This window comes from Brassica oleracea, chromosome C9, assembly GCF_000695525.1.
Source record: "Brassica oleracea var. oleracea cultivar TO1000 chromosome C9, BOL, whole genome shotgun sequence".
NCBI classification, from domain to species: Eukaryota; Viridiplantae; Streptophyta; class Magnoliopsida; order Brassicales; family Brassicaceae; genus Brassica; species Brassica oleracea.
In genome coordinates this window covers 37,810,787-37,827,270 of record NC_027756.1, presented here as the reverse complement: position 1 = coordinate 37,827,270, position 16,484 = coordinate 37,810,787, and the positions used below count along the sequence as shown (strand labels likewise).

General features: G+C 34.9%; 1 protein-coding gene across 1 annotated transcript; it reads right to left on the bottom strand.

The window, feature by feature from the left end:
* Positions 1–7,989: 7,989 nt before the first annotated feature.
* Positions 7,990–14,917, bottom strand: LOC106317501 (GDSL esterase/lipase At5g55050-like). Its single transcript, XM_013755308.1, has 5 exons — positions 14,575–14,917; positions 10,203–10,348; positions 8,739–8,972; positions 8,375–8,630; positions 7,990–8,213 (listed from the first exon to the last, which is right to left on the bottom strand). The coding sequence occupies exons 1-5, from the start codon at positions 14,846–14,848 to the stop codon at positions 7,990–7,992; spliced, it is 1,134 nt and encodes a 377-aa protein (XP_013610762.1). The 5' UTR covers positions 14,849–14,917.
* Between the last annotated feature and the right edge of the window lie 1,567 nt (positions 14,918–16,484).

Genomic DNA, 16,484 nt, shown 5'->3' with positions numbered 1-16,484 from the left:
AATGTTTTCGTTCGTGTATGCTATGTGGGCTTGGAAGGTTATTTCTGGTCTCAAGTTTAGTCTCTGATTTTTTGGTGGTTGTCTTCCATTCTCCCTCTCTCAAGTTGCTTCTTTTATTTTCATGCTTTCTTAGTTTATGTGTTGGTTGTCTAGTTTCTTATTCTTAATTTGATTATCTTATGATATTAATAGTGAAATAAATATAATTTGTAAATGAAATAATAAAAATTAGTAAAAATAATAAAATGATGAAAAGTCTTTCTATTTTTAGGTGTGAATAAATTAAATATTTAAAATATATTTATATTCTTTTATTTTTTTTCTTGAATTTTAGAGATCAATAAGTGTGAGAATGATTAGATAATACACAATTAGAAATTGATGAAGAAAATTGCAATAATTTAAAAGAAGAAGAATTTAAATACAAAAAAAAACATGAGGACACATGTCAACAAACCCTCATTCCACATGTCATAAGAAGGGAATAAGCCAACTTTATATATATATATATAGATTAATCTACATGATAGGAAATTTTATGTATAAAAAATGTTTGATGATTTGTGCAAATGAAGCTTACAAGTGTTATCTGGAAGGGTTTCCAAAGTGTTTTCAAACCTCTTCGATAACCTGTTTTAGGTATATATCATTCTCCGTGAACCATAAGGCAGGAAAAGGTTGCATGGAAACCTCACTCAAGCCTATCTCAACATCTATTTCCGTGGATTTTATGGACGAGTAGAAATAAGTTGATCTTTGAAGATAGGAAGTACTTTATCAAGTGTTTGGGTTTTGACTTTTGATCATTGGGATCAATCAACATCACTTCATCGTTTAAAACAATGTGCACTTTAAATATGTATGTGTTGCTCCATCGTTTTTTTGTTGCTCCATGATATTGAAACTCGATCTCAGGAACACAACTAAGAATTCACTTAATAAGAATCACTGTCTTATATATTAATCTCATAAGAAAACTCACTCAAAACCTTAAGCTCTCTCAATCACAAAACTCTTATGTTATGTCACACTTTGACATATCCATGTATATATGAATATAAAGTCCTAAACATACTAGACAATAAGATTCAGATAACTCCTAAACACTTAAAGACTTTCCTATTTCCTAAGTCATAACTCAGTAGAAAATAGATAACTTGTTGCTCAAGTTATTTCAAGCTTGATCCACCACATGATTGAATATTGGAAGGCTTTTGTTGTGATTCCTAAACATTAAGTCCAAAAGATAAAAGAATTAACTTATAGCAGGGTTTAATAGTACTAATGCGTGTTCTATATCACAATCCATCCGGATCCGACAAGATATTTTGGACTTGTCCAATTAACGATTTCTCTGATATCAAGCTGATATTCTGGCTTATGTAATGTAACAAAGCCACGAAGAAGTTGGCTCATTATGCCTTTCCATTTCAATCTTTTGATTTATGGACTAGTTACTTTATATTTCTGAACAACAAATGGTTATATTAAAATTAAACGTCCAACAGACTAAAAAAGATGATTACAACCAGAGATATAATAAGTTAATATAATTAAAACATAACAAAAGATAGAAGTGGCTAAAGAGAGAAGAAACCCGTAGAAAATTTTCACTTGTAATGTTAAGCCGGTGTTTGAAAGAACACAAAGAAGTCAAAATCGACGTTGGAGAATCCAACCAATGTATTTTGAAACCAGTTGAAAACCATCTCAGAAGATGCCTAGATCTCCCGACGTTGCAGTGAGGTGCAGAGAGGCTGCCGGTGTAGGACTACACACATAGTCGTCGACGGTACAACCTTTAAAGGATAGTAGTTGACAGAGTCGGGATATGATGAGTTTAGGTGAGGTTGCAGATATAAACCATCAAGGAAACAATTATGTGAGTTGGAGGTGACCGGAGGAAAGGCAACAAAGGTGTGACTGTTAAGTGAAAGGTCGGAGTCCACGATGCAAGAGAGAGGCGATAGGTAAGGGGACACAGATCTAGAATGCTTAGTAAAATAAATGTAAGCTTAAAGGACCAAAATATGTGAACATGCTTGGTTAATGGGTCTTTTTAGACCCAACCATGTGTCTGGCCCAATCTCAACCGAGGGAGAGTATATCTGTGAGGTGTATCGACACGACAAGACATGGCTTGCAGAGGGGTTTCAAAGCTCAGAGGAGCTACATTAACCACTAGGATGTTGTGCACTGGTGCAGAGGGAAGGGAGGCACACAAGGAGGGCAGGTGAAATGTGTTGACTCCGATAAGGTGTTGCCGGAAAGATTACGCTGAACAGCGTGAAGCCCAAGCCCATCGAGAGAGGTCACTCGGTCCAACCACATATGAGAGCTCGTACCAGGGGTGACGGATCCGGGATGTTCGTTGGACATGGAGGGGCCACCGACTGAAAGAAACGGGTTTCCACGAAGTGGATACGGTGAGGAGCAGGCGCTGGGAGCAGCAGAGGCTTGGAGTGAAGAAACTGATACGCTCCAACGTGTGTATTTCAGGAAGAAGAGACATGAGAAGGGAAAGAAGTTGGAAGAGCGGGAGTTAGAAGGAACAGAGAGAGGAGAGACTCTAGATGGAAGAGAGGCTTTGGGACAAAACATTCTAGACGGAAGAGAGGGTTCGGGACAATACACGGGTAGCAAAGCCGAGGATTGAGAGAGAGACTTTGCTAGAAGATATTTTTACAAATTTCAAATAAAAGGACTCTTGTTGTATTTCCATTTTCTGATGCTGAGATTTGTTGAGTGAAGAGTCGTTATGAGACCTTCAGCTACGTTTGTCATGAGAGCGTAGTACAAACTCAGTACTTGCTTTGTAATCGATAATTATTTTTTATATCAATTGATCGATTTATCCTTTGGATCTATTTACATCTTTGGTGAGAGAAAAGTTGATAAGAGAGTTCGGAGTTTCAGATCTTATCAAATTGGTGCGTTGTGACCGATCGAGCTTGCGATGGCGACTAGTGATGATTGTGGTGATACTTTGGGAGATGCTGACGAATCGAAGATGGCGACGAGTTACGAGATCTCGTTCCTTCACTCTGAGTGCGAACGGTTGCAGATCAAGGCGCAGGTGACGGAGGAACACTTTCGATCAGTGGAGACGAGGTTATCATCCTACGATGCTCGTTTCGACTCGTTGGATAAGCGCTTCGATCGTTTGACTCAGTTGTTGTTAGATCAACAAACGGAGAAGGCGCAAGGGAAGAGGATCGCTTCTCCGCGATCGCCTCCTCCGGAGCTGTCTTCTTCTTCTCGATCAGGTACGAGAGCGGTTAATCACGGTTATCAGTTACCTCCCTTTGTGTTTGAGAATCATGAAAGCTTGCTGAAGAAGGTAGAGATGCCGGTGTTTTCTGGTACGAATCCGTTTGATTGGTTGGCTAGAGTGGAGAGGTATTTTCGAATTGGGAATTTCCATGGCAAGGAAAGGTTACAGTTCGTGTCGATGAGTTTGGAGGGACCGGTGTTGAATTGGTTCAACGCAGAGATGGAGATTGAGCCATTTACTGATTGGATGCAGTTCAAGAGGAGATTGGTATCACGGTTTAGACAAAAATTGGAGGATGAACCAGGGAAGCGACTGTTTGCTTTATGGATTATGCGAATGAGTTTGAAGCGTTGCGTTCTATTGTTACTGGCATGGATGAGAGGAATCTGGTACATGTGTTTTACAATGGTTTGAAGCCTGAGATGCAGGAGGTGATCAAAATGAAGGAACCTAAAGGATTGACAGAACATATTACAGCAGTGATTGGGATGGAAGGTAGTGCCTTCTGTAAATCTGTGGGAGCTGTAGCTACGGATAATCAGTTCCGTCGAGGAGTGACAGGGGCTACTGTGAATACTTGGTCTACTAACTCAGGACGTTCTGTGAGTTCTGGAGAAAAGAGAGATGCATCATCACCAGGGACTTTTCGTCCTCGTCTGAAGTACACAGATGCAGAGCTCGATCAGATGCGCAAAGATGGAATTTGTTTCAAATGTAAGGGCCCATACGTTAAACCACATTTATGCCTGAAGAATGAGTTACAAGTGTTGACGGTCATTAATGGTTTTGAGGTGGAGATATTGGATGAGGGAGTGTTTAATTCTGGAGGTTTGGAGACAACGCTTGATCATGGCCAAATTGAGTTATCACGGGAACATGCGATTCATTTAACTCCAGGGGTTACATCTATCTCGGTTAGACCGTACCGTTATCCTCACGCAAGCAAGGAAGCGATGACAATGATGGTTGCTGATATGTTACAGAGTGGTATTATCAGGCCTAGTAGTAGTCCATTGTCTAGCCCGGTTCTCTTGGTGCGTAAGAAAGATAAGTCTTACCATTTCTGTGTCGACTATAGAGCCCTTAACCGTGCAACCATTCCGGATAAATACCATATTCCAATGATTGATCAGCTATTGGATGAGTTACACGGAGCATCGGTCTTCTCTAAGCTGCATTCTGGTTACCTTCAGATACGAATGAAGGAATGTGATGTGGAGAAAATGGCGTTTCGTACACACGAAGGTCATTACGAGTTTCTTGTCATGCCTTTTGGCCTCACCAATGCGCCGGCCACATTTCAGGGGTTGATGAATGAGATTTTCCGTTCTGTTCTCTGGAAGTTTGTATTGGTTTTCTTCGATGATATTTTGGTCTATAGTAAGTCTGAAGCTGAGCATGTGGAGCATCTACGAGTGGTTTTGCAGGTTCTCGCTGATCAGACCTTATTTGCCAATCGCAAGAAGTGTGTCTTCGCTCAACCACAAGTCGAATACCTTGGTCATATCATTTCTGCTCAAGGAGTTGCTACGGACAGTTCAAAGATAGAAGCAATGCTGCGCTGGCCTGTTCCGCGTACCATCAAAGAGCTGCGCGGTTTTTTGGGCCTTACTGGATACTATAGACACTTTGTGTTCCACTATGGCATCATTTCTAAGCCATTAACTGATCTGTTACGAAAAGATAAGTTTTGTTGGTCTCCTGAAGCTCAGTTAGCGTTTGAACAACTCAAGCATGCGATGTCAAATGCTCCGGTTCTTACACTGCCTGATTTCTCTGAGCCCTTCGTGGTCAAAACAGACGCTTCGGGTGTCGGTTTGGGGGCAGTGTTGATGCAGCGTAAGCTGCCTATTGTATATTTTAGCCGCAGCTTAACTCCACGAGAACGCCTTAAGCCAATTTACGAGAGAGAGCTCATGGCGATTGTTTTGGCTATTCTCAAGTGGAAACACTACCTCATGGAACATTGTTTCATCGTTCACACTGACCAGAAGAGTTTGAAGTTTCTTTTAGAGCAACGCGAGGTTTCTATGGAGTATCAGCGTTGGCTCACTCGGTTGATGGGGTTTCAGTTTGACATTATCTACAAACCAGGGATCGAAAACAAAGCTGCTGATGGTCTCTCAAGACAGATGCATGATTCTGTAGTGGGGACTAGCTCATCCCTGTTTGCCTTAATTGTTCCGCGTGTGCTTCAGCTGCAAGATATCTATGCAGAGATTGAGTTGTCTGAAGCCATTACGACTCTTAAGCAGCAGGTATTAGCTGGAGAACCTGTGAAGACGGGTTACTCTGTCGTTGATGGCAAGCTATGGTATAAGAAACAGTTAGTGATTCCTCACACTTCTCGGTTTGTTCCATTGATTCTCAAGGAGTGTCATGACAGACTCACTGGTGGTCATTCCGGGGTGCTTAAGACTCTTAAACGCATCCAACAATCGTTTCAGTGGAAGGGGATGCGCTTGATGGTGCAAGAGTATGTTGCTCGATGTGTGATTTGCCAAACTCACAAGACCTCTACTTTATCTCCATCAGGATTGCTTCACCCTCTTCCTATTCCTTCCCAAGTCTGGCAAGACATTAGTATGGACTTCATCGATGGCTTGCCAGCCTCGACGGGATATAATGTGATCTTTGTCTTCGTGGACCGTCTCAGTAAGTATGGTCACTTCTTTGGCTTGAAACATCCTTATTCTGCTGTGGATGTAGCGACCAAATTCATTTCTGAGGTCGTTAAACTTCACGGTTTTCCGGCTTCGATCGTGTCTGATAGGGATAAGGTGTTCCTCAGTACCTTTTAGAAGGAATGCTTTCATTTATCTGGCACTCAGCTGAAGTACATTACCGCTTTTCACCCACAGACAGATGGTCAAACCGAAGTCTTGAACCGCTGTTTGGAATCCTATTTGCGTTGTTTTGCATCTGCGCATCCTAAGACGTGGTACAAGTTCTTGAGTTGGGCAGAGTTTTGGTACAATTCCTGTTATCACACGTCGATTCACACGACACCTTTCAAAGTGGTGTATGGCAGATATCCTCCTTCTTTGTTTCGTTATGAAACGGGCTCTACCGCTAACTTTGATTTGGAGTCCATGTTGTTGGAGCGTGATAAGATGCTGGATCAGTTGAAAGCGTTTCTAAGCAAGGCGCAAGAGTGTATGAAACGATCAGCTGATAAGCATCGCAGGGAGTTGGAGTTCTCAGTGGGGGATAAAGTGTTTCTCAAGCTCTGGCCTTATCGGCAGCATTCGCTTATTCGTCGTGTTTGCCAGAAGCTCTCTGCCAAGTTCTATGGGCCTTTTGAGATTATTGAACGTATTGGTAAGGTTGCGTATCGACTTCGTTTTCCTGAGGGTTCTCGAGTGCATAACGTGTTTCATGTGTCTCAGTTGAAGAATGTGGTTGGGTCTACGGATCAAGTAACTTCTTTACCGACAACGTTTTCGGATCAAGGAGAGTTCATTTTGGTTCCGACAGCCATTTTGGATACTCGTTATAATCCTGAGGGTTATTTGGAGGTTTTGGTACAGTGGGAGAGCTTACTGGCTCATGAGGCTTCTTGGATCTTGGGCTGGGAGTTTGCGCGTCAGTACCCTGCGTTTCCTCTTGAGAACAAGCTTCGTCTCGTTGGGCGGGGTAATGATACGCTCCAACGTGTGTATTTCAGGAAGAAGAGACATGAGAAGGGAGAGACGTTGGAAGAGCGGGAGTTAGAAGGAACAGAGAGAGGAGAGACTGTAGATGGAAGAGAGGCTTTGGGACAAAACACTCTAGACGGAAGAGGGTTCGAGACAATACACGGGTAGCAAAGCCAAGGATTGAGAGAGAGGCTTTGCTAGAAGATATTTTTACAATTTTCAAATAAAAGGACTCTTGTTGTATTTCCATTTTCTGATGTGGAGATTTGTTGAGTGAAGAGTCGTTATGAGACCTTCAGCTATGTTCGTCATGAGAGCGTAGTACAAACTCAGTACTTGCTTTGTAATCGATAATTGTTGTTTATATCAATTGATCGATTTATCCTTTGGATCTGTTTACATCTTTGGTGAGAGAAGAGTTGATAAGAGAGTTTGGAGGTTCAGATCTTATCAGAAACTCACTGATCTGGAGCAAAGTCAGGGCATCTTTCGGAAGAGAGTCGAAGGGTAACAACAATGAAATGCAGCGCTTGGTCACGGCGGAGAGAGGCGGAAGGCAGAGGTCCGGTGGGGGATCGTACTCAAACAAAGTAGATTCGGTGCCTACTCTTTTGAGTGAAGGCGGATAGAGAGTCCATGGTGCAAAGGCGGGTGACGATGACGGTGACAAAGACGAAAAGAAAGCGCGAAACGGTAGCAGAAGGAGCCGGGAAGAAGGAGATGCCGACGGCCAGAGGCACCACTGGCGTCAAGATCTGTGGAGATCGGAGTTGTCTCGATGTTTGGGAGAAGAGCGGCTAGTACCAACCCAATTAATGTGGCTGATAAACCGGGTGTAAAGTTACATTTGTTTAAAGTTTCAATATTGTTTTGAAACATTGAGAAATTAGCAACTTTAATAACAAAAAATAGACAAGTAAAATATTGAGAGAAACACTAGTAAACTAATAAAGTTTATTCGATTGCTAACAAATTTAGTATGTATATATACTTTGATTTGTATTTGAAGTCTCCACTCTCAGAGTCCATTTTCTATATGATGATCTAATCTTTGGAAAACGAAGCCCCATATTAACATCATGAAGAGGCCAGTTGAGTGAGAGTCAGAGGAGATGAGTATTGTGAATCATTAGATAGCATAAGGTCTACGAAGGTTCGAGATGCAGCTTCCGTGGGATGACCGAAGCGATCCCAGAAGAGATGTTTGGTTCTGTCTGGACAAAACTTCGAAATTGGTTGACAATGACTAGCCGCGTTTAATTTTCCACTTCCACAACACGCTGATGTCACCTCAGTAAAACCTAAAATCACAAACAGAAAAAGACTCGGTTGGGTTTCTTATATATTCTCATAACATGCAATAGGAACAGCTTGATTTGGTTTAAGGCTCACGATTGCTGTATGAATCCGTCCTAGTTTTCTTAGTGGTGATGATAAAATTTAATACTTTTGTTTTACGTACCGAAACGGGCAGGGTTGGAGTTAATGTCCTGCAACGACTTGAAGTTGTCAAAGTAAGAGTAGCTCATTGAGTTTTGCAATTCTTGTTTGAGTTGTTGCAACATCTTAACTAGAGCTTCGTTGTACAAAGAGCACGACCTGTTTGCCTCTTCGTCGCATTCGTGGAGGTTCGATTCCGTGTCTCTATTCCCCGGTATGCAACCAATCTGTGCAACTCCGACTACTAGGAATTTACGTGCTCCAGTTTCGTGAATTCTCTTTTAATTAATATAATTTTTTCAGTTAGTAAAACAACTCGATTTCTAGGAGTTCATATATGTAACCATTAGTATTTAGATTTTAGATATTCAAACGTTTGTGCTTACCTTCAATTGCTCTTTGAGTTTATCAGCCATTGATCGGGTATATTGTTGAGGATTGTTCTTTTCTCGCGTTTTGAACGATCCATAATAGTCGAAAAGATCGTTGCTGCCTATGACCACAATGAATAGAGATTTGGATAGATGAACCTGTGCTTCGGCTGGTCTAAGCTTACCCGTCACTTCGTTATGAATAGATAACCAATCGTCCACTTGGTGTGACAAAGGAATAGATTGTCCCTAAAACAGTAAAATAATGCCAACCATGGAATCAATACTCTTTTTCATTCTTTTCCAGAATTTTTAAAATAATATTAATATATCATGGAAGGGAAATATTAGGGATGTTATTTAACTACAAGGTCAGGGCCCTAACTCTCTTTTGTTTATTATAAGTCCAACCCTATTTTAACCCAGCCTTATTTTAACCCTATTATAATCAAGGGTTAGGGCTGGTACCAGGGTTAGCTCATTTAATTGAAAAAAATATTTCATTTATTTTTGTTCTTAAATTTTAAAGATAAAACTAGAAAAATTAAGATACGATATGATTCTTTCCTCCAATTTGTTGAGCATCAAAATCAAAAGTTTTCCTCCCAAAATCGCAAAATCGAGTTTTTGCTCCACAACTAAGAATAAAGTTTTTCCGTCAAAAAACAAAAATTGTGTTTTTTCCGCCAAAACCTAATTTGAGTTTTTCCACCAAAACCACAAAATCAAGTTTTTCCGCCAAAACCGCAAAATAGAGTAAACCGCAAAATCGAGTTTTTCCGCCAAAACCGCAAAAACGAGTTTTCCCGCCGAAATCGAAATTCCTCCCAAAATCGCAAAATCGAGTTTTTGCTCCACAACTAAGAATAAAGTTTTTCCGTCAAAAAACAAAAATTGTGTTTTTTCCGCCAAAACCTAATTTGAGTTTTTCCACCAAAACCACAAAATCAAGTTTTCCCGCCAAAACCGCAAAATCGAGTTTTTCCGCAAAAACTAAAACCGCAAAAATGAGTTTTCCCTCCAAAACCGGCAAATCGAGTTTTCTCGCCAAAACCGTGAAATTGAGTTTTACGGGTTTTCCAGAAAAAACTTAATTTTACGTTTTCACGGGAAATTCGATTTTGATTTTTTGGCGTAAAAATTCGATTTTGAAGTTTTGACGAAAAACTCGATTTTGCATTTTTGGAGGGAAAACTCGATTTTGCGGTTTCGACGGAAAATTTCGTTGTTTAGTTTTGGACGAGAAAACTCGACTTTAAGTTTTTTTTGGTGAAAAACATTATTAAATATTGTATAATAATTGTGTGAATCAAAATAAAAAAGTTAGAATTTAAACCATGGTCCTATTAGGGCCAACCCTGTTTAAACCCTGTTTAAAAAGTCAGGGTTAAGGTTACAAATGAGTTTGCAGGGTTAGGGCTAACCCTCTTAGGTTGAGCCCATATTAACATCCCTAAAGGGAATATATGAATAACGCACAAGTTTTTTGTCCGAACTGTTGAAGATCCCGGCTCCACCTGACGCAAAATTCAAACCGGTCAAGGCCGCTGATTCTCTCTTTTTGACTTTTAATGCGCCTTTCAGTGAGCGATACGGCGGCGGTAATGGCAAACCAAATTTCTCAGCTAATTATTAACCAACCAAAAAAATAAACAGAGTTAAAATGAATCCCTTAAAAGCCAAAATAATAGTCTCACCTACTTGATAATCCGCGTGCATGCACTTTTTATAATAATGTTTGTTTATTAAATTGTTTTAACATTTTGCAACACTATAATCTTTATCGATTATAAAATGACAAATACAAATATTGTTCTCTTAAATATATCATCGTTGTTGAAGAGCTAACGTATTATATTTCATTTTAATTATTTTTAAGACTTCATATGCACAAAATAAAATTAATTTTGCGACTCACACAAATCATTATAACCAAATAGGCAACATCGATTGTATAATGACGAAAGATAGTTAGGTTTTCTGCTCTCGATTTGTTTACTATTGGCACTCCATAAGTGATTTCATTTTTTACCTCTATAAAATTGTGTTTTCGTTCTCGTCTTGTTTTCAATGATATGAGTTAAGTTTCTTTTTTTTTAATTCATCTATGAATTGTCAATTTAAAAAAGTGGTCATCTGTAAAAATTAGTTTCACTCCAGATACAAATCTAAGAATCAAATTCTGAAAAAAATCACCGGCAAACTATATTAACAGGTCAGAATTTAAATCTAATATATCAAACTGTTATAGAATATAAATGCATACTCGAAATATAAATGTCTGTCTATTATATATTCACCAACTCGGTCTAAAATCTTCTAATTCTAGAACAACAAAACAAATTACTTATTTTACCAATTCATGTAATATCTGAATCCGAACGGGTAATATCCGAAGATAACCAAACATAAGTATACTTAACCCTATATTTCTAGTTTACTTCTCTAATTTTATTCAAAATATTTATATTAATGATGCTTATTGCTCAAAATTAGATAATATTCATACAATGATGGACAAAGTCATTTGTTATTCACTTAAAATACATATCAAGCTCTTGTTTCTTGCATTAACAAAAGTTATATCTAAAATTTCAAAACAACAACTAAATTAGTGTCTTTCTATTTTCAAAGTTTTATCTCCAAACCTATTAATAGTTTAATCTTTTAAAAATTAGAACACCAGTTAAGTTAAAATATATTTTAAATACAAAAAATTAAACAATTAATAATTTATTTATTTTTTCTTCAAAATTTAAATATCCGAACCCGACCCAAAATATCTGAATCCGAACATGAAATACCTGAACCCGACTCAAAGTGTTGAAATATCCGAACAGGTCTATACCTTTATACTGAAATATCTAATACGAACCTGAACGTGTATCTGAACGCTCACCCCTACGATATATGATCCTTTGTATCTTGCTTGAACAAAAAAAAGTTAAACCATTGATCAAATATATATTATTCATAATCATTAAATGTCATATATATGTTTACCATATTAGGTAATTTCGTAGCTTTTATTTAAGGGAAGAAAAAATATTTTTTTGTACACTACTAATTAATTTGATAATTAGTTTAATAAAAAGTATAGTACATGTTTATATTGACCAACTTATTTTTTTAACAATTCTAAGAATCATTCGCGTGATGACACGTGGCTACAAAAACATGTTGTAATGCTCCAGGATTAATATATAGGGGATATGAAATTTTGAATGTCATAAAATAGTTAGAGGATTACATGTAATAAATTTTCTTTCCATTTATTTCTTAACCACTCATTTATGATTACTAGTGAATATATATAGAAAAATATTCTCTACGAAGAATAAAACAAATTTCTGTCTCAAAGAACGGTTTAAATCACACCAATATCATTAAAAGCAATGTTAAAATAATCTTTAAGCGGTAGTTAAGCATTTCATAGAAGACTAGGTTTTTTCTTGCACCCATATGCAAAAACAAAAAGTTTTTAAAATTTAAATTATATTTAAAATATTTTTTTTGATTTTTGATTTTTGATTTTATTATTTGATTACAATATTTAAGTTTAAATTTTAATTCAATTATATGTAAAACTTAATATAAAATAATAAGTTTTAACAGAAATTATATTTAATAATACATATGTATATATTTAAAATTATAATCTTAGGAATATTTTTTATCTATTTATTTTGGTTAAAATATATTAAATCAAATTCCGTAAAATTAAGAGAAAAATTGTTATATTTAATTGTCTAAACATAAAACTAGATAATATTTGTAAAATTTGTAGATATTAAAAAAATAATGGTATTTGGATTAGAATATTACAATTTTTAAGATACTGCATAAAATTTTGAAGAAATGTTTTAGTAATAAATATTATATAATTATGAAAATATAACTAAATAATAATTCGTTTTAAAAAATAAAATTATTTTTCTGTTTCTACTATTATATTGTTTATAGTAGAAAACCCCAAATTATTATTATAGATAGCTATACTAATGATGATTTATGAGTTATTATAATATTTTAAAAAACTTACCAAAATAAAAATCAACATTAAATGTAAATGTCTATGTCATTATTGTTAATATGTTTTGTCATCATTTTTCTTTCAAAATCAATGTGGTGATTACATATGACAGATCCATTCTCAAATAATGTATAGGAGATTACTGTATAAACAAATTACTCAAAATTTAACATAATTTAAACATTAAAAATTACTTATTTCTTTATTTATTATATATCTTATATCTTATATTATATATTTTAAGTGTTTGTGTTTAATTAGAAAATTACTTTGATGAAATATTAATAACTGCAAATAAAATAAATTAAATTGGAGAAAAAATATTACTTTTTATAGATAGATCGATGGTGAAGATTATATAATTAAATTATTTATAGTTTACAGTAAGGTTACTTGATTTAACCAACTCAGACCGATTTAGACTGCTTTACTTTTTTAGTTTTTTTAGAACGATTTGAATCGTTTTAAACTTACTTGAACTGCTTAATTCAAATTAAAAAATAATGGTTTTGGTTATAAATGATTTACTGCATTCACTACTTATATAAATTGATCTTTAGACCATTGTTAAAATTATAGAGACAAATATATCACTATACATAACTATATCATTAATTAAATATGTTATGAATAAATAAACATAAACTGAAAATTAAAGATTTTACAAATATACAAATAGTAAATTATATAAAATATATTATATTTAATTTTAGAATTTAGGGTTTTTAAGATTTATGGTTCAGTAATATAGATTATGATTAAGGATTAATGTTTATAGTATTATTGTTGTATGAGTATTATTTCTGATTTTTAATAAATAGTAGTATTTTTGGTGTATTGTTTTTTTCATAGCACGTCCATGTATCTAATTCTAACGAAACGTGGCCTAACATAAGATCATCTCCAAAAAGACTCTATATTTTGAAGTTTGCAAAACTCATGTTCCTCTATTGACAAAAAAAGATGTTCTTCTGTAAAAGAAAAACTTCAAACATAGCTTCAAAATTATTTATATTTTATATTATGGTCTCTATATTTGTCATTATTAATTATATTTATAAACATTTTATAAATAAATAGCACATATATAAAAATATTGCATCAATAATAATTAATAAAATATAACACTAATATATACAATTATAAGTAAAATTACATTATTAAATATTATAATAGAAGCAAAATACCACGTTATCTCATAAAATTATTCCCATAATGCTTCCATATACGATCAACTAGTGCATTTCGAAATAAGAAGTGACTCTCTCGATTTATAATTTGTAGATTCAAGTTAAAAATAGTTGAAATCGGGTATCCTCATTTATCGTCATATGATCAATTATGTCTTCATAACCCTTATTTAAAAAAGTTTATTAATTTTCTTTAGTAATATTTTTATTGTTTAAATATAGTTTTAAGATATTTGTAATCTTATTTTAAAGTTTTTACTTAATTTTATGTGTAAAATTTAAATTTAGAATTTTTTTTTTGAAATACTTATGAGATATAAAAATCTTAAAGATTAAAATGGTTAACAAAAATATACTTTAGAATCATAAAAATATAATTGATGTGTAATTGTAAGGAGTAAAATGCAAATAAAGGTATGAAAATTTAAATTCGAAATTTTGATTAGTGAAACTTCAGATATAGAGTTTTACTCTACAAAACTCCATATTTAAAGTTTTGAAGTTCTTTTTTGAGAAGAAAAAATTATATATATAAAGTTATAGAATTTCTTTTGCAGATGCTCTAAATATGTCGAACATTATTGATTTCATTTCATATCGAACATAAAAATAATAATTTGACACTCACCGATAACATCGGCGGCATTTTTGCCGTTAGAGAATCTTCCGGTGGCTTTCTTTTTAGGAAAATCGACGCCGTTACGTGGATAATTAGCTTTGGCTATGGAAATTGGTAAGTAATTATTGTTTCCGGCATCAACCAATGAATCTCCAAACACGTATAATCCTGGTATCGATGCTAGTTTTCCGGTCGCTGCTTCTAAACCGGGAAATGAATCGAACCAAAGTAAACCGAGGTAGAGTAACCAAATGGCGAGGGAGGGCGTTTTCTTCTTCGACATGTTCTACTTTTCCCGACAAAACTATTTAATTTGGGTTTTGTTTTCCCCTTGGATTTGTAAGAGAGATATAGGCCGTCTTCTTCTTCTTCTTTCTCTTTTTTTTTTATAATAAAAATCAATATATACTAGCAAGCCTAGATTTTAGTCGGCAAAAAATAGCAAACCTAGATTCTGTGTTCGTCATCTTTTTTTCTTTATAGAAAAATAGAAGTTAAATTTTACGGCCATGATTGTTTTAATTATGCAACCTTCCTATCATCATTGTTTTCCTTCCATCCGTGTGGAGTGTTTTAAATCAATCTCATAAACATGAGTATATTCTTTCCTAAAAATTCATATATAGACTCTCGTAACGCTTCCCATCAAAAATTTCAGTCAATATATCTCCAAATCGAAAAGTACATTTCTAAACGCCAGTGAAGAGAAGTTATCATTTACAACACCTAAAATCGTTTCATTTAGAAAAGTCTTGATTTCTGGATCATATGGTTTTCCCAAGTTGTTTTAGTTTCCTGAATAGTTTCCAGAGCATAAGTGTACGGCCGGTTCTGGGTATAAAAGGATGATCGTTGGTCCCCAAACTTCGCAACATCGGAAAATTTATTTTAAATTGATTAAACAAATTTTATAAATTAATCCAATGTTGTTTAGTGTTAAAGAGACATTTTATTTGAATAATATTTATCTTATGTGGTTTAATTAATATTATTAGCATTTTTTTTGCAATTTGTCTTCTTAATAATTTGGTTCATATTATAATTAGTTTAGAAACAAATATAGTAGTATAATATTGTTTTCATAATTACTTTATAATAGATGGTGTATTTTATTTAAATTATTTTAAAAAAATTTGGGTCTAATGTTTCTGTTTCTATATGAGAAATAAGTGGTGTGACTTCTAAATTATCAAAATAAATTATTAAGATTAATTTAAAAATGTTTATGATCCCTGAAATTTCAAATCCAGCCCCGCTCAAGTGTTAAGTGCTAACCACAACATTCTCATCACAAACATACCCGTCAGCTCCCTCTTATACGGTTTCGTTTATGCATCTATCTACAAAGCCAACGCATGAAAAAATTGAATCTTCCTTGGGCCATCAATTCGTGGGAAGATCGGGCCATTTTTTGATCGGATTAATGGGTCAGTGTGTGGGTCTGCTCTGATACCATGACAAATTTACTGAACTTCCAACTTAAAACCAATTGGCGGTAAATGCAATGGCCGAAGTCATTTATATATTACTTAATCCTTTACATATTTCCAATGTAGAATCTTCTTCCAACACATATATGTTTTTATGGGCTAAATTTTGGTGCAACATTGCAATATTGTTCTGGTCACTTTTTACTAAAATTATACTTACTTTATGATTATGTATTTATGATTTTGGCATACTGTGTATAATCTTCTATTTTTATTCGTACGTAACTTGTACAATCAATATGTAATTTATTAACTAAAACTAAATTTTTTGTCATGTGTAGTGAAGAACAATAATTCAGATACCATTTATGCTGGTAAGGAAATCAGAAAAATCAAGAGCTACATGAAAATAAATCAAACGCAATGGATACATAATTACTAACAGTCAGTACACTATAAAAAACAAGGCCATTTCCGACGGAATTCATA

Coding starts and splice junctions, on each gene's coding strand:
- LOC106317501 (XM_013755308.1), bottom strand. CDS start 14,848: ATGTCGAAGAAGAAAACGCCCTCCCTCGCCATTTGGTTACTCTACCTC. Junction 10,349..14,574: donor AAATGCCGCCGATGTTATCG/GTGAGTGTCAAA, acceptor GTTAATAATTAG/CTGAGAAATTTGGTTTGCCA. Junction 8,631..8,738: donor AACTCAAAGAGCAATTGAAG/GTAAGCACAAAC, acceptor ATTAATTAAAAG/AGAATTCACGAAACTGGAGC.